The sequence below is a fragment of the Canis lupus genome, chromosome 34 (assembly GCF_003254725.2).
Source record: "Canis lupus dingo isolate Sandy chromosome 34, ASM325472v2, whole genome shotgun sequence".
Classification (NCBI taxonomy): domain Eukaryota; kingdom Metazoa; phylum Chordata; class Mammalia; order Carnivora; family Canidae; genus Canis; species Canis lupus.
In genome coordinates this window covers 321,676-339,300 of record NC_064276.1, presented here as the reverse complement: position 1 = coordinate 339,300, position 17,625 = coordinate 321,676, and the positions used below count along the sequence as shown (strand labels likewise).

The 17,625-nt window shown below is 41.4% G+C and overlaps 1 protein-coding gene across 5 annotated transcripts in view; it reads left to right on the top strand.

Annotated features, from left to right (window-relative positions):
• TRIO (trio Rho guanine nucleotide exchange factor) overlaps positions 1 to 17,625 on the top strand; it is a 354,351-nt gene that overhangs the window by 235,972 nt on the left and 100,754 nt on the right. For all 5 annotated transcript variants that reach the window (XM_025451453.3, XM_049105660.1, XM_049105659.1 and 2 more), the window contains exons 22-30: positions 4,723 to 4,917; positions 5,013 to 5,128; positions 5,931 to 5,997; positions 6,606 to 6,715; positions 8,343 to 8,412; positions 9,005 to 9,094; positions 11,248 to 11,340; positions 13,771 to 13,882; positions 15,835 to 16,025. In XM_025451453.3, the coding sequence (XP_025307238.1) occupies positions 4,723 to 4,917; positions 5,013 to 5,128; positions 5,931 to 5,997; positions 6,606 to 6,715; positions 8,343 to 8,412; positions 9,005 to 9,094; positions 11,248 to 11,340; positions 13,771 to 13,882; positions 15,835 to 16,025 (1,044 nt within the window). The remainder of the gene's footprint in view (positions 1 to 4,722; positions 4,918 to 5,012; positions 5,129 to 5,930; positions 5,998 to 6,605; positions 6,716 to 8,342; positions 8,413 to 9,004; positions 9,095 to 11,247; positions 11,341 to 13,770; positions 13,883 to 15,834; positions 16,026 to 17,625) is intronic.

Below are 17,625 nucleotides of genomic sequence, written 5' to 3'. Positions count from 1 at the left end.
AGAGGATGCGGAGAAAGGGGAACCCTCTTACACTGTTGGTGGGAATGTGAACTGGTGCAGCCACTCTGGAAAACTGTGTGGAGGTTCCTCAAAGAGTTAAAAATAGACCTGCCCTACGACCCAGCAATTGCACTGCTGGGGATTTACCCCAAAGATACAGATGCAATGAAACGCCGGGACACCTGCACCCCGATGTTTCTAGCAGCAATGTCCACAATAGCCAAACTGTGGAAGGAGCCTCGGTGTCCATCGAAAGATGAATGGACAGAGAAGATGTGGTTTATGTATACAATGGAATATTCCTCAGCCATTAGAAATGACAAATACCTACCATTTGCTTCGACATGGATGGAACTGGAGGGTATTATGCTGAGTGAAATAAGTCAATCGGAGAAGGACAGTGTATGTTCTCATTCGTTTGGGGAATATAAAAAATAGTGAAAGGGAATAAAGGGGAAGGGAGAAAAAATGAGTGGGAAATATCAGAGAGGGAGACAGAACAGGAGAGACTCCTAACTCTGGGAAACGAACTAAGGGTGGTAGAAAGGGAGGTAGGCGGGGAGTGGGGGTGACTGGGTGACGGGCACTGAGGGGGGCACTTGATGGGATGAGCACTGGGTGTTATTCTATATGTTGGCAAATTGAACACCAATAAAAAATAAATTTATAAATTAAAAAAAAAGAAAATGTGAAAATTTCTAAAGGGCAGCCCATTGTAACTAAAGGACAAAAACCAGAAAAGGTATATACATAGTTCATATGGCAAAGGGTCAGTTTCTCAATTGTAAAGAGCTTTTATAAGTCAATATGACAAAATAAGAGATTGGACAAAAGATGTTTAAAATAAAATTATACATCAGAACTACAAGTGTGTTCTGTTTTCACCCAAGAGCTTGACAGAGATCAAAAAGCTTGAGACTGTGTCTTAGGTGTGCGTGTGTGTGTTCGGGGTGAATGGAGGTATTACTGCTCAGCATCACAGATGCACTTACTGTGCCCCAGCTGTCCCACATCTCGAATTGTGGACTCACTGCACATGCCCAGACCTGTGCATTTTCTCCTGCCTGGTGCTTGTCCTGGGAAAAGAGCAGGAGCAGCATGAAGGCCCATTAGTGGCAGCGCATTATGCAGCTCTCAGCATAAAACAAGGATGCAATGTTTGTTTTGATGGTGAAGGATAACCGAGCTGTTAAACGTAAAGTACTAGATGCAGAGCAGGGTTTATTGTGTGCAAGCACTTGGGTACAAAACAAGAGAGAGAAAAATACACATGCACTCCGCACTATAATAAAACACTTAGGAAATGATAACAGGGAGCTGACCCCTGGGACAGGTTGTGGGAAGGCAGGGCAAGGAAAGACTTTCCACTTTGTATCCTTTTTTACCTTTTGAATCTTGAATTCTATGCATGCATTTGAAAAATACCAACTAAAATAAAAATGTATCGAGGTACAAAAGGTTCATGAATGAGCAGAGGCATCATATTTAATTTTTATCATTTAAAAATTTATCATTTAAAATCATTTATCAAATGATTTTATTTTATTTTATTTTATTTTATTTTATTTTATCAAAATAAAAAATCATTTATCATTTATCATTTTTATCATGTTTATTCATTTAGTCATTATTAACAGAAATACTCTGGGTTCTGGGCTCATGGCTCTAGCTTCCAGCTAGAGAAACAGGCAATAGCAAGATGGATGGATAGATATGTATACCTTTGCGTGCAAAGTAATAAGAGAGCAGACAGCCACCTGGGAGGGAGGAGAAGGAAGAGACTGAGAATGTCCCCGAGGGAGGGGCTCGGCCACACCTCTTGTTGAAGCCTCCACTGTCTTTTGTGTAAATGAAAGTTACCTGCCAGTCACTAGGCTATATGCCTCTAGGTCATCTTCTGCTGCATCCTAGTGTCATGTTCAGTTTCAGCCTGTTGGTGTTATACACACGCAACTGATCTATTTTGTGATGTGTGTTATGCAGAAATCTCCCTGGCCTTTCTTTGTGTTTTTCTCTTTGAAGGTAAACAAGCTGCATTGTCTTTTTTATCTTCACTTTTGTGACCCCAGAGCTTAAAACATGAAACTGGGATCTTCACTTGTTAAAGATACACATAATTTGCAGTACCCTTTGCTGATGGCACCGTGACACAGGGGAAGAGAAGAAGTGCTCATACGGTGGCACAACAGAACCTTCTTTGTGCTTTTCAGCATGTTAGTATCTGGCCACACAGCAATGTAACCTTACTTAGGCAACCCAATTTTTTTAGCAATCCTGCCTTACTCCTGTTATTTCTCTTTGATATTAAAATTTAATAATGGTTCTAAGTTAAGTCCCTTTTGGAATTTCTGCTTCCAAGTCTGAAACTTTGACTTCTTATTTCATTGATTTATAATTAATCTTGTCTAATTATATGTCCAGAAAGGTGTCATGTTGATAAGTGAAAAGATTTGGATGAGGGGTGTCTGGGTGGCTTAGTCAGGCATCCCTTGATTTTGGCTCAGGTCATGATCTCAGGGTTGTGAGATCAAGCTCTGCATTGGGCTCTGTGCTGGGCGTGGAGTCTGTCTAAGATTCTCTCTCTCTCTCCCCCCCCCCCCCCCGCCCCTTTCCATCCCTACCTCTCTTTAAAAAAAAAAAAAAAAGATTTGGTCGACCGATCTTTTCCTTTCAGGTCACTCAACCTGAGTTCATTTCCACACCAGATGAAAGCCCCCATAAACTTCAGTGTGTTTTAAGTTTTGCTTTTTCCAATAAATAGCTTGTATAGAGTCTGCAATCATCATTTTTTTCCAGAGATAATTGTATCTGAGTTCTGTTTTCATTTGCTTTTCAGAAAGTATGATATTAACGCCTGTTAAGAGTAACTACCGTGCCTATTAAAGTTATAGGCATATACATACTTGCACAAAGAACCTAATGTTGATTTATTTTCTTAGTAAATATTTGGTAAATGTCCACTACAAGCCAAGCATATGGAAGGTGAATGAGATATTAGTAGGCAAAACAAACAAATATCCCTGGCCCATAGTGGTTACATTCAAACAAGAGGCAGGCAGTAATGGTAATAGGTAAAGCACATCCTTGTTGGAAGGTGATCCATGCCATGGGAAATAGTAGAGCACACAGGGTTAGTCAGGATAGCTGGGGCAGGAAGGGGAGTTGCAATTCTAATGGAGTCAGGGGGCACCTGTTGAAAGTGGCCTTCAGTTGAGCAAAGACATAAAGGAGCCATGGAGACATCTGGGGGAATAGCATTCCAGGCAGGAGAGCCACTGATGCAAAGAAACAGAGGCAGGGTGCATGTGTGGAGCACACATGCTGGGAGCTGTGTTCATTCGGGCACCCAGTGACAGCGAGGTCACCAGGGTGTTTGTGCAGAACCTGAGGATTTTTACAGCTGGTCTTACAGGTTGCCTAGTGAATTCTGCCTCAAACTTACTATACAAATTAAGATAATTTTTCTAAAAGATTTTATTTATTCCTGAGATATATATATATATATATATATATATAGAGAGAGAGAGAGAGAGAGAGAGAGAGGCAGAGAGAGGCAGAGACAAGCAGAGGGAGGAGCAGGCTCCATGCAGGGAGCCTGACGTGGGACTCGATCACGCCTTGGGCCGAAGGCAGATGCTCAACCACTGAGCCACCCAGGCATCCCCAAATTAAAATAATTTATCCAATTGTGAGCTCTGACCTTTATCCTTTTGGGGACCTTTTTTTTTTTTTTTGAGGCCCCTGCTCTCACGTACACCTGTTGGGATTTTTATAGTCAGCTCCCTGAATGTTAGGCATGAAGATTTTCTAGATGAAGGTTAGTGAAGAAAATCAGGTTCCCTGCCACAGGAGCAACTGTATTCATCGGACATGCCAGTGGGATCACTGAAGGAAGCCTTGTCATTGTGACACAGGAGAAGGATATAGTGAAGGATGTGCTGAAAAATCAGAGTTGAACGAAGTCACTGCCATGCAGCGTAAACCAGTGTTCTATGGTTATCCTTAACTTTACGAAAAATAAGGAAGTTATGTTTAACTTACTTTAAATGTCTTTTCTAAGTACATATACAAAGTAAATAATTTTTTTGAGAGGGAGTTCTAAAACAGGGAAGGGCATTTTTAACACCTCTCTGAAGATAATTTCCTGACGAGCAGTTTTTCCTCCATTTCTACTGAGAATTGAAGAAATGAACGTGCGAACGTGGAGTTGCTTCAAGGATTTTGTTGAGTGTCTGCCTTGGGGAGATCCTTTGCCACATACTGCAGGAGAGCCAGAATCTCAGATGACTGCTGCCCTAAATGGGCATAGGGAACAAACCTGCAGGAAGCAGGATGGTGTCTTTGTAGCCAGTTCGTGCTAGCATTCCATGGTGTAGAATCACAGAGCTGCAGAGAGAACAGCCTGCTTGAGCATTCCTTATTCCCTCTGCACATTTCTCCTGAGCATCTACCAGATGAAGACATGGTTGAAAGAAAGTCTAGATTTTTGTTTGGTGGTTTTCTCAGTCCTAAACCTGCCATTCTTTTGGAAAGCTGAGGGGAGGGAGCTCGACAAGGATCAGGGAGGAATTCACCTGGACTTGGAGCTCTGGTGTAAGTTTCTGTCACCAGCGATTTTTCCCTGTTCAGGCTCAGAGTTGTAGGCAAGTTGCCACTGTGTTTCTGGTTTCTGGCAGTTGAGTTCATTTGCCTCACAATACTTTCCTGTTGTGTTTTTTGCAGCAAACCAAAGAGAGAGTGAAGCTATTGATACAGCTGGCTGATGGCTTTTGTGAAAAAGGGCATGCCCATGCAGCAGAGATAAAAAAATGTGTCACTGCAGTGGATAAGAGGTACAGAGATTTCTCTCTGCGGATGGAGAAGTACAGGACCTCTTTGGAGAAAGCCCTGGGGATTTCTTCAGATTCCAACAAATCGGTAAATTGCTTTGTGCAAACAGAATAAATCATGTTCTTCCTCATGTCCTCCCTGGACGTAATTAACGGAAGTTAATTGGCCGTCTTCCTCCACAGAGCAAAAGTCTTCAGCTAGACATAATCCCTGCCAGTGTCCCTGGGTCAGAGGTGAAGCTTCGTGATGCTGCTCATGAACTTAATGAAGAGAAACGGAAGTCGGCCCGCAGAAAAGAGTAAGCCAGTCTTTAAGAACCTGCTGGGATTCATTGAAAAATTGAAGAAAATGTCACTTGGACCAACATGCTTCTGTGTGTGCTTTGAAACCAAATGGCATTAATGCTTTGTGATGCTCCGAATACGCTTGGATTTTGCAGCACAGATACCACTGTCCCCTTGTCATCTGGTTCAGAAACCGTGTCTTGTTTCTGTTCCTGTGCCTCCATCTCCTCCATGGCTGACAAATTGTTTTAGTGCCATTGCCATCAGTAGGTCATGAGTAAATAGTTGTACTAACAAGAAAAACAGCATACATGGAGGGGTTTCAAAATTGCCAGTTAGTAAACTGTACTAGACGTTCATGAAGACGAGATTGTCCTGAGCCAGGGGTTCTCAGCCAGAGGCAGTTCTGTCCCCCAGGGGATATTCTGCAACGTGTGCAGACATTTTTGGCTGTCATGCAGTAGGGAGAGGGGAATGCTGCTGGCATCCAGTGTGTGGACACCGAAGCTGCTGGTGGTCCCTCCACTACACAGGACAGCCTCCAGCAAAGTGTTATCCACCCCCATGTGTTGGTGGTGCTGATGGAGAATCCCTGACCTGCGGGCACCTCAACAAAATGTTGTCCAAGATGTTTTTTCCTTTGAATCAGTGGCTGAGTACTATTATTGTGCTATCTGTTCTTGATTTAATTCCCCGGAACACTGACTGTTGGTTTTAAAATCCCGCTTATTATTTCATAAACCATGAAAGTAGTAGTTAAAATGAGCATGTGTCCTGATTGTAAACTGAGCCCCTGGCTGTCTTCCTCCGTTGAAGGTTCATAATGGCTGAGCTGATTCAGACTGAAAAGGCTTACGTGAGAGACCTCCGGGAGTGTATGGATGTAAGTAAGTTTTTTTGCTTATTTATTTAGATTCAATCTAAGTGTGCTATTCACCCCTACCTGTGGGTACTTCTTAAAATAGTCACACTTTTTGTTGTTGTTTTCGAGATTTTAAGCATGCTTAAGCAGCCTGTGTCTTGTTTTTGCCCTTCTGTGGGGTTCCAGGCTTGTGTTTTGCTCATTGCAGGGATGATACAGCATTAATCCTCTCATTCTGTTCATCACATGACAGCCTGGCTGACATTCTCTTTGTAGAGAATTTTACAGCAGCTTCAGAGAAATGTGCCTACTAATTATGATTGGCAACTCATACTCAGGCATTTAAAGAATATGTGTCATACCTTGTAGTGTAGGTTAACAAGAAAACTCAAAGCCAGGAATAGAAGGTTTTGAGCTGGAACGAATAGGACCTACCTCTCAAGTGCTCATAGCAACTGGGGTGGCTTTTTTGAGAAAAAGTCTTTGATGTTGTTTTGTAAAAGGTTGCATTCTTCAGATGTATTTTTCAGTGGTTCGGGAAGTCTGGGTATGTATTCCAGATGTCAGGAATACTTCCTTGGACATGTGCTCTTGGTTTTTATGTAATCCCTCTTCTTCCCTCTGGTCAGACATACCTGTGGGAAATGACCAGCGGAGTGGAGGAGATCCCGGCCGGCATCGTAAACAGAGAGCTTGTTATCTTCGGGAACATGCAGGAAATCTATGAGTTTCATAATAAGTGAGTGGCTTTATCTTTGGGGAGCTGGTTACTCTCGAAACCTAGATACCATGCTGAAGTTTCATTGGTGTTCAATTTACTAACATACAGAATAACACCCAGTGCCCGTCACCCATTCACTCCCACCCCCCGCCCTCCTCCCCTTCTACCACCCCTAGTTCGTTTCCCAGAGTTAGCAGTCTTTATGTTCTGTCTCCCTTTCTGATATTTCCCACACATTTCTTCTCCCTTCCCTTATTTTCCCTTTCACTATTATTTATATTCCCCAAATGAATGAGAACATATAATGTTTGTCCTTCTCCGACTGACTTACTTCACTCAGTATAATACCCTCCAGTTCCATCCACGTTGAAGCAAATGGTGGGTATTTGTCATTTCTAATAGCTGAGTAATATTCCATTGTATACATAAACCACATCTTCTTTATCCATTCATCTTTCGTTGGACACCGAGGCTCCTTCCACAGTTTGGCTATCGTGGCCATTGCTGCTAGAAACATCGGGGTGCAGGTGTCCCGGCGTTTCATTGCATTTGTATCTTTGGGGTAAATCCCCAACAGTGCAATTGCTGGGTCGTAGGGCAGGTATATTTTTAACTGTTTGAGGAACCTCCACACAGTTTTCCAGAGGGGCTGCACCAGTTCACATTCCCACCAACAGTGTAAGAGGGTTCCCTTTTCTCCACATCCTCTCCAACATTTGTTGTTTCCTGCCTTGTTAATTTTTCCCATTCTCACTGGTGTGAGGTGCATGCTGAAGTTTCATAATAAGAAATGAAGGCTTCAAAATGAATTAAGCATCCATTTCAGTGATTCTGTTGAAATTTGAATGACACCTGTCAGGCTTTCATCAAAAAAACTGACGTAGTAGAGACTATTTTAATAGAGACTCAACTTTTTTTCTGTACTTTCCTGCCACAGAAATAAGATTAGGGAAAGTGTGAAAACTCTTTTTTGAAGGAAGCCTGACTTCTTTGAAGCTACTATGTCACCAGCTGCTACATCAATTACTTCTTAGAGTTAAAAAGAAGGAAGAGGTCTCCGTGGCTGCTGGCTGATGTGTGGTCTTTTCCAACAAGAGGGAAGAAAGAACTGAGAATAGAACAGATGTGTACTCTGACCAATGCAAAACGTACTGTCCATTGGCCACAAGAGGCACATGGTTTTATTTTTAAGGTTTTTGGGTTTTTTGTTTTTTTTTTTTAAGAAGCAGAAGTTCCTTTAGATAGAATGTGTGCTGCGCAGTAGCCTGTGAAAAGATATTGCTGGGGCAGGACTGCCAGAGTCTTCCTCACTCCCCGGCCCCCACCCCAGCAAAACACCCTGAAATCTGAAATGGCTTCCTCTGATTGTTTATTTGTATCCCTAAGTAACATCCTTAGCTCCTGAACAAAACACTCACCCAGAAGTAAGCTGCTAGGTTAAACTTTGCATTAGAAAACATTTAAGTTGCCTAGTTAAGTAGTTAACAGCTACACATTTTGTTAAAATCTAAAGGGCACAAGTGTTTCACTGCACCTGATGGAAATGGTATGCTTGGCATGTTTGGTCTGATTTCTGGCATATCTCACTAGTACAGTGTTTTAAAACCTCTTAATAATCCGATACCATTTTTATTACTCTTTGCAGCATATTCCTAAAAGAGCTGGAAAAATATGAGCAGTTGCCAGAAGATGTTGGACATTGCTTTGTTACTTGGGTAATGACACCTTAGCTACTTGTTCTCACAGTTGTTTGGTGGCTTTGCAGGAGGTTAAAAGGAATATGGTTCATATCTTTTATGTCACCATCTTCTATGGTGTCTGCTTATAGAGAAGTAGATTTTGCCTCTAAGAATGACATTCTCCAACTAGTTATTCACGTGGAATGAGTTTTTTATTGGTAGTAGTGATAGTTCGAAATGGAACATTTAGTGTGCTGGGCCCGTGTGTGGCCCTGGGGATTCACGGGTACACAGGTGCCCAGCCATGCCTGGGGGGTGGAGGGAGGAGAAGAGACAGTCACCTGGGGGCAGTGCCCTGCCATCTACAGATGATGCCCAGGTTTGCACTGGCCACTGTGTGAACAGGGAGGGTGTGCCCAGCCCTGACTTACTGGGCCAGGGGCAGCTTCTGGACGCATGTATCTGTAGGATATTTCTTATTTTTAAGCACTTTCTGTATACGATAGGGTTTCTTTTATGTGGAGTTTAAATTTCCTTTATCCCCATAGCTTCTTTTCTACATAAAAGTCTATTGTATTTTGACTTCTTGCCATTTGAAAGAGATATTCTGATTTTTTCTTGTTTATAGGCAGACAAGTTTCAGATGTATGTCACATATTGCAAAAATAAGCCTGATTCTACTCAGCTGATATTAGAGCATGCAGGATCCTACTTTGATGTAAGTAAGAGATTCCTGGTAAAGTGGTTGAATCTTTTACATTGTGTTTGGTAAACAAAAAAATGCAACTCTACTGATAGCTTTCATCTAATGGGTGGTACAGTATATTTATTTTTATCTGTCACATGTATGGTGGGATGTTTTTCTATTTTCTGTTTTTAAAAGATCCTTCAAAGATTTTAACATGTACATATATATGTCACATGACTTACTATTTATATATAATCCTCAATTTTTAAATGTAATGTGCAAAGGTGTAGACTGTTAAGCTTCTTTTATGCTCTATGATGCAAAAATAATCTTTGAATCTTTTTCAATCATTTATTTTTCCCATTTTTATTATACTAATCCTGTATCATATGTCATTTGCAAATACCTTCTCCCATTCAGTAGGTTGCCTCTTAGTTTTGTTGATTATTTTCTTTATTGTGCAGAAGCTTTTTATTTTGATGATGTTCCAGTAGTTTATTTTTGCTTTTATTTTTGTTGCCTTGGTAGACATATCTAGAAAAACATTGCCATGGCATAGATGTCATAGAAAGTACTGCCTGTGCTCTCTTCAGGGATTTTTATGATTTCAGGTCTTAACATTTGTGCCTTTAATCCATTTTGAATTTGCTTTTGTGTATGGTGAAAAAATGTGGTCTAATTTTATTCTTCCACATGTTGCTGTCCAGTTTTCTCAATGCCATTTGCTAAAGAGACTTTTTTTCCATTGGATATTCATTTGTCTCTTGTCATTTTTGAATAGTATAATCCTATGGTAAGGTATTAAAAATGTCAACAGAAATAGTGAAATTGGTGTTTAGAAATATCAGAGTTGCATTTCTGGATGTTATTAAAACAAGATATTAAAAAGACTCAAATGGTTTATGAGATATGCATGAAATGGAATACTTATCAGCTGTATAAAGGGATAAATGCTTGATACATAAGTAGCAAAGATTAATCTCCAAAACTGGGCTGAGAGCAGCTAGATACGAAAAAATACATTCTGTAGGATTCCTTTTATGTGGCATTCTAGACCTAAAAACTCATCTGATGATAGAAACCAGAACAGGTTGTCTCTTGGTGGTGATGGGGTTGTGGGTAAGGGGATTGATTAGAAAGGGGTCTGAGGACTTTCTGTTTTGTTGGAAATATTCTGTACCTTGCTTTGGAAGTCAGTTGCAAGTGTGTTGACATTTGTCAGAACTCAGTGCCCCATACCCAGGGTCTGTGCATTATACTGTATATGAAAAAGAAACCTGTTAGATGTGGAATTATGAATGTGTGTATTGTAATCATTAAATCATAAATCTCACATTTTTTTAAACAACTGCAGTTGAAGAGAAACTTAAGACTATATTTGTAATCTGGAAGGCAGAGGAAGAATTGTTGAGTTTTAATCTAATCTGCTTGGTGTGTAGGTGATGAGCCATTTGGTGATTTCTGCAGCCGGCATGCTGTAGAGAGAGCTGCCCCGTGAATCACGGTGCAGTGCGGGGCTCCTGACGAGCTTAATCAGAATGGCAAACAGATTGAGAATACAAACATGTGATGGTTTTTAAATTCCATTTGAAGCATAGAATATTAGAAGATAACACACCCCCCCTTTTTATTTTTTTTTGAGAAGAGTGGTAAGAGCCAAGATCGAGCAAGCACAGCTGGTTGGTGTGGCAAGTCTGGGCTAGAAAGTGGTTGAATTGTGAGGGCAGGTGGACTGCCTGCACAGTTCGTGGGTGTGTTCGTGAGGGAGGGGCCCTGTTAGGGGGAGTCAGGCCGGGGGAGGGGGCGCCCATGGCCGAAGCTTCAGGAGCCGGCCGCACTGGGGGAGAGACGGTGTGTCCAGTCTGTGGCTCAGGGTCCTGTGTCTGAGTGGGACCAGGGCTGGCACCGGGGGTTTGCCAGACCAGGGCAGGCCCAGGAGCTGGGAGCCGTTGGCTGTGCCTGTTTGCCGTCTACACATGAAAGCACTGCTACCTTCTGGTTCAAACTGGTAACTCATTTTTATGTTTAGCATATTAAAAGAATAAGTAGTGATTTCTACTTTTATTTCTAGGACAATAGTGATATGTGTATATTCCTTTTAGAGGTAAAAAATGTCCATTTTTAGTACATGCTATCTAATTTTTAATGTTCATCAGTATATATATATTTTTTTCTTAATTCAGGAAATACAACAACGGCATGGATTAGCCAATTCCATCTCTTCCTACCTTATTAAGCCAGTTCAGCGAATAACGAAGTATCAACTTCTTTTAAAAGTATGTATGAAGCATCTTTGTGCCTGCAAAATTTTATGAACTGTGCATTACGGTTTTGACACTTCTGTTTATGTAAATTACCCTGAATTTTTAATATCTAGACAATTAATTTTTTTTTAATTCATTGGTGTTTGTTACCCTCAGCACAGCAGTTTCTCAGCACAGCAGGTAAACAAGGGAGTATTCCTTGATTATGCACCTGAACTTTGCTGACTGACCCTGGTCCCTAACATAACATAAACTGAGAAAGGAAAGAGAGATTGTCAAATCTGGGTCACTTAGTACCTGTGTGCCAGGATGGCTTGCTGACTATGGGACAGGCACTGTCTATATGCTTTGCATGCATTTAAGTCCAGCTTCTAACAGTGCTGGTCTGCAGGTCTGGAAGCGAGCCCATGAGGGTGCGGGCTGTGTCCACAGTCATCTCTGGGTTTCTGTTACCTGGGCTCAGCTCTAAACCTAAGTGGGGCTGGTGCTCAGGTAATTCACCCTCAGGCAAATTCCTGTTATGTCTGGTCACGTGTCACACACATATTTATGGAACATGTTGTTCATGCACATCCCAAGAATTTGAGTCAAACTGACCTCTACTCTTTCTTGGTAATGAAAGATTACAATTAAAATCATCTTGTAACTATGTTTGGTGGCAGATGTTAACTAGACTTACTGTGATCATTTTGCAATATATACAAATAATGAATCCTTGAAAGTAACATAATGGTATGTCAATTATACCTCAAAAAACACATTTGTAATAATCTAGGGACTTAACAGTGGTATAGAAATTCAAAGAAAAGTTAGACATTGTGATGGTTGTCACAGAATGCATCGTAATAATTGATGTACATTTTCTTGACTAAAAGAATCCTAAACTACAACCTCCACCTAATGATGTTTACCCTACTGTTTCCTTGGCTGAAGAATGTTATTAAGCATCAGAATGTACCAACTGCCCACACCTCCTGGGAATAGTATTTTTTGAATCTGTCTCCGGTGCTGCCCAAGCACAGCAGTAGGAGATGAGGATGTAATTTTTCCAGATAGAAAAGAAGTTCAGAGGTGGAGTTACGAAATCCTGAGACTCTTCTTTATCTTTTTTTTTACTGAAAAAACTCTAGAAACATAGTGATATTCTTTTGTGAAAGTGATACCATCATGGGACAATTCTGTTGGGAAAGCTCTCCTGCACTTTTGTATCAAAATCCAATTAAGTTCTTAGATGACCCTCACTATAGGAGTATGAGGTTGCCACAAACACGAAATAGAAGTCAGGAGGTTAAGTTATTTATTTTCACGTTAGCCCTTTGCTTTTTACTTCTGCAAAGCCAGTGTACCTCTTGGTGTCCTCAAGATTTAAGAATTTTGTTTTTAGCATGTGTTTCCACAAAAGCTCTCTTTGTCAGTGACCTCACATCTAGTCAATCGTTGTTAAAGCCGGGCTTTATTTATAAACCTCGCATTATTCTGCCCAGCGGTTCTTCAACAGAATAGTAATAAGCTTTGTTGAGATCCCCAATGAGGAAGGATTCTGCCAGTGAAGTTAATTTCCGTACAGAGCATTTTTAAGCACGTTTTGCCAAGCTGCTTAGAATAATAGGTAAAAACCATCTGGACATAAGTGAAGGTGCTTGTTTGGTGCCAAGTTGCTGTACCAGTGTCCAGTAGGAGATCAGAGCTGACTGCGGTGCCTTGGCCCTCTTGTGGACCATAAGGACACAGAAAGCTGTGGTTACTGTTACTCACTGACTATAACCATTCATACGCAGGTGATAAAATATCTCTGACCCTGCCAGAAAGTGCATTTATTGTCTCTGTTACCTTTAATTTAATAGCAGATGTTCCTCCAAGTAGACCTGAAATGTAATCACACTGAGGGAGGTGTGCTTAAGGTCATTAGTGCCTTGCCAAACATCCTGCACACGAAAGGCCCAGCATTTAACTATAGGTTCTGGTTCAGTGGTGCTGCTCCTGCTCGTGACCTGGGTGTTCCAGGTTAGAGGGGGCATGGCATTAACTGCCCCAGAGAGTTCGAAATCACACTGGGCTGCTCAGGAACCGCAGCAGTACTCGCGGACTCTGCTGGGACCTTCAGATAAAACCAATGGCTAACTATGTTTTGCTGTGCTAATGAAGTATTTTTATTTGTCATTTTTGAGGCTTGGCAGTTAATGTGTATACTGATTTCATCTTAAACTGTGACTGCATCTGGCTTGCTCTGATCTGAGGAAGCATCCTGATTTAAGCAGGACACACCCTTCCATCTATTGCATAAAGAGACAGTAATCCCTTTTCTGTGAGAATATGTAACCAGTTGACTGCAGTCTGTTGTTATCTTGAAAACCATGGATTCTTCATAGACTTCTCTTCTGCAAAGTTCTTGCTGGCAGAGCTTTTGATCTTTGGCTAGTTCATGGTGTTGGTCTCTTGCAGGAACTACTTACTTGCTGTGAGGAAGGAAAGGGAGAGATAAAAGATGGCCTGGAGGTGATGCTCAGTGTGCCAAAACGAGCCAATGATGCCATGCACCTCAGCATGCTGGAAGGTAATGGGCTCTGCAGGTCCCTAACAAGCATCTGTACCCTTTCTACCCACACTGTTTATGAGTGGATTTCCTGTGCCCCGAAACACTTGGCCTCATTCCTCTGTGTTTTGTTAGGAATTAAGAGTTTAGATGTGAAGAAATTCTTTCTTATTTTTTGCAGATTTATTTATTTTAGAAATATGTGTGAGTGCACTCAGAAGTGTGAGTGCACACAGGTGTGGTGGAGGGAGAGAGGGAGGGAGGGAGGGGGGGAGAGAGAGAGAGAGAGAGAATCCTCAAGCAGATTCCCTGCTGAGTGTGGAGCCCAGTGCAGGACTGGATCTTACCACTCTGAGATCACAACTTGAGTTGAAATTAAGAGTCAGATGCTTAACCAGCTGTGCCATTCAGACAGTCCAAGTATCTTCTTTTTTAAAAGAACTGGTTTCATTGCTTCCCCTAAGAATCGCATAAAGTACTTCAACCTCATTAAGAGCATGTCCTTGTCCACTAACTGGAGAATGGCTGTCCACCCTCAGAACACCAGTAACACCTGTGTCACTTGCTTTAGGCAATGTGGTGTCTGAGTTAGATGGAAGGAAGGCAGGCAGGCACCATCAGTCCCCTGTAATTATAGAATCCTTTAAAATGCTTGTTGTTTCCTCACGTCTATATCCATTGTATCACTTGCAAGAGTGTTGAACACAGCAGTGTGTAACACAGCAGCATGTAATATGGAGAAGAGAGAGTCAGAGAAATAAAAATTATGGTTGCAAGTGAAATTTCCGTGTAGCTTGTGTTTACAAAGGCTATTCCTGTGTTACAGAACTTAACTGTTAGAATGAGGGTACACAGTTATTTACAAGAAATAATCCTGCCCCAAATGCTTTTTCTAGCCCCTGTTTATCTAGTTGGGACAGAGGTGCTGCTGTTTGTAGTAGAGACCCCAAAAATCAGAGGGTCTCTTACTCTGAAGGAACCCCTGAGCTGGGGTGGCAGCCCCTTGGGGCATCCTCAGGGACTCAGGCTCTGTTCTGTCTACTTTCCCTCCACAGCTCCAATGTTGTCTGGTTGTGGCTAGGTTGAGGGTGTGTCATGACCATGTTGACATTACATCTCGCAGGAAGAAAGTAGGGAAACCGAGGGGGAAGAACAGTTGCTATAAGGGCAGAAACTGGAAGTTGTACGAGGCCTCCCCATGTGCCTGAGCTTGGGTGCACGGCTGTCCTGACTATAGAGGGGTTTCTGTCTACAGAAGAAGGGGAGAGGTAGTTGAGAGAGAGAGAGCTAGCAGCCCCCGTCCCAGGCATCAGACTGCTCTGTGAAGTCCTGGTAGCTACAAGTCCATACCATGGGCCACTTCCATGAAGAGATGAGCAGACCGAAAGCCACCCCATGGCCACAGTGTGACTGATTCATGTGAAGAATTTTGCAAGGATGGGAGAACTCACTGAGGAAGGCCAGACCAGAGCCTTGAGGAAGGGCTGGGATTGTGGTGGAATGTCCAGGAATGGTGTTAGGCCAAAGAGGTGGAGGGCTAGGGTGCGGGCTAGGAGTAGGCAGTGGCCTGGGGGGAAGGTCCGTGGACCATTCTGGACAGGAGAGGAGGTCTGTGTCATGGAAGGCCAAGGAGAAATAGAGTTCAATCAATCTCAAATGGTGTGAATGTCACCCCTAGGGAGATAGAATTTAAAGAGTAAAGACATGAGGAATCGCTGCCCTTTTTTTTTTTTTTTTTTTTTTTTTTTTTTTTTGAACAAGGGAAAATATATGCAGTCATGTTGTAGGAAGAATTATCCTTTGTCAGATGGGGTCGGTGCTGGGAGTCTAGAGTGGGGACCCAAACAGGAACCTCTAATCTGAGATTCAATGGATGGGCATCAAACAAATGTTCACACCATCACAGTGCTGTCCTGTGCATCTTTTTAAATTTTCCTTCAAATTAATTATGCCTCCTTGTTTTTATGTTGTAGGGTTTGATGAAAATATTGAGTCTCAGGGAGAACTCATTCTACAAGAATCCTTCCAAGTGTGGGACCCAAAAACCTTAATTCGAAAGGGTCGAGAACGGCATCTCTTCCTTTTTGAAATGTCCTTAGTATTTAGTAAAGAAGTGAAAGATTCCAGTGGCAGAAGCAAGTACCTTTATAAAAGCAAATTGTTTGTAAGTATAGACGTTCAGAATTGTAAATGTAAAGGTAACACACTTTGCCATCTTCTTGCAGGTAGAAAAAAATTACTGTTGCTTCCAGGTTGACCTCCCAGACTGTCCTGAAATGTGGAGCTCTGGAACTGTGAGGTTTTCATCTTCCACAGAGAAATTCTCTGATGGTCTTGAGTCCACTAGAGGGAGCTCATAGGTTTTAGCTTCACTAGATAGGAAACCTGCTTTTTCTAAATTCCATTGACTCTGAAGTTGAAAAAACACTTTTTAAGTGAATTTAAATTTATCTCTTGTGTGTCCTAACTTTACAAATAACTTGATCATATGAGACTATGATCCAGTTCTCATAACATTCTAATTAATTTTTCTTTCACCAACATTGGAATATACATTAAGCAGCCTTCCTGGGTGGCTTGCTATGGGTTCTTAATGATGAGGTGTGATATTTTTTCAATAAAGATGAATGTGTGAAAAATAACTAAATTTATGGTTTTTTACAATAACAAAACATGGTTATTAGAGAAAATATATATAAGCAGATTTTAAAGATCCACAATCCCATCTGTAGAAAAAGCACTCACTATCCTTGAGTGCTGTGTGGATACTGTATTGCATTCGAATTCTTTTTTAACTTGTGAGTGTACTTTCTGGCAAAAGAACATACCTGATACCTTTTTCCCCCACAAGTAGCAAATCCAAAGAGTCTCTTTATAAAACCCCATGTTGACTCTCAGGGAAGTCTCAAGCATGTGTTGTCCTCTGGGTCTGCTGTATTTCTGTGTTCCCTTAGTGGGAATATCTCAGGGCTTGTCAACACAGAGCTGCTTGGCAGGGTCAGGTAGGGGGAGGATTGGGCAAAACTAATTAAAAATCACCATCAGAGAAAGAATAGAAAATGCAATCTAACTTGGTTTCTTCTTTACACAAGGTATGATGGATCACTTATAAATATTGGTAGATATTTAGAATTTGGACATCTACATTATGTATTTTTGGGTATCCACATATTAATCAAGTTCCCAAAGTAATAGAATACTACCATTGTAGAAATCATCTTAATAGTAATCTGGAATTGGCAAGTTCAAACTAACAATTTTCATACTATTTTCTTTGGCTTATATCCTGTTTGAGATTGTCTTTTGGCTCACAGCCTACCTTACATCATTTTAGATCATATTGTAACTGGAAAGAAAAAATGCAGCATTGCTGGCTAGTAATTTCACTAGCTGGCTTTAATCTATCCTCAGAGACCAAGCTAGTCTGTTTTAGAAGCTGATACATCTTCATTTAATTTATCTTTTAAAAAAGTTAAGTTTCCCTCAGAGGCCACAATTATGAATCACTTCCTTTGCTGGAGAGGGGAGGACATGCTAGGGGTACACTTGACCGTGGGGCAGGGACAGAGAGAAATTTTGTCTCTTAGCCCTTAAAATTTTTGGTGAGATCAAAGTTAATGCTCTTGATGAACAAGTTGGAAAATAACTGAACCATGAAGACATTTGCCTTCTGCGAAGCTACTTCGCTCATGCTAAAAATGCATGATGGCAGCTCCTTTGCAACTAGGACAGATTCATTTTGTTGTTTATGAGCTGAAAATACT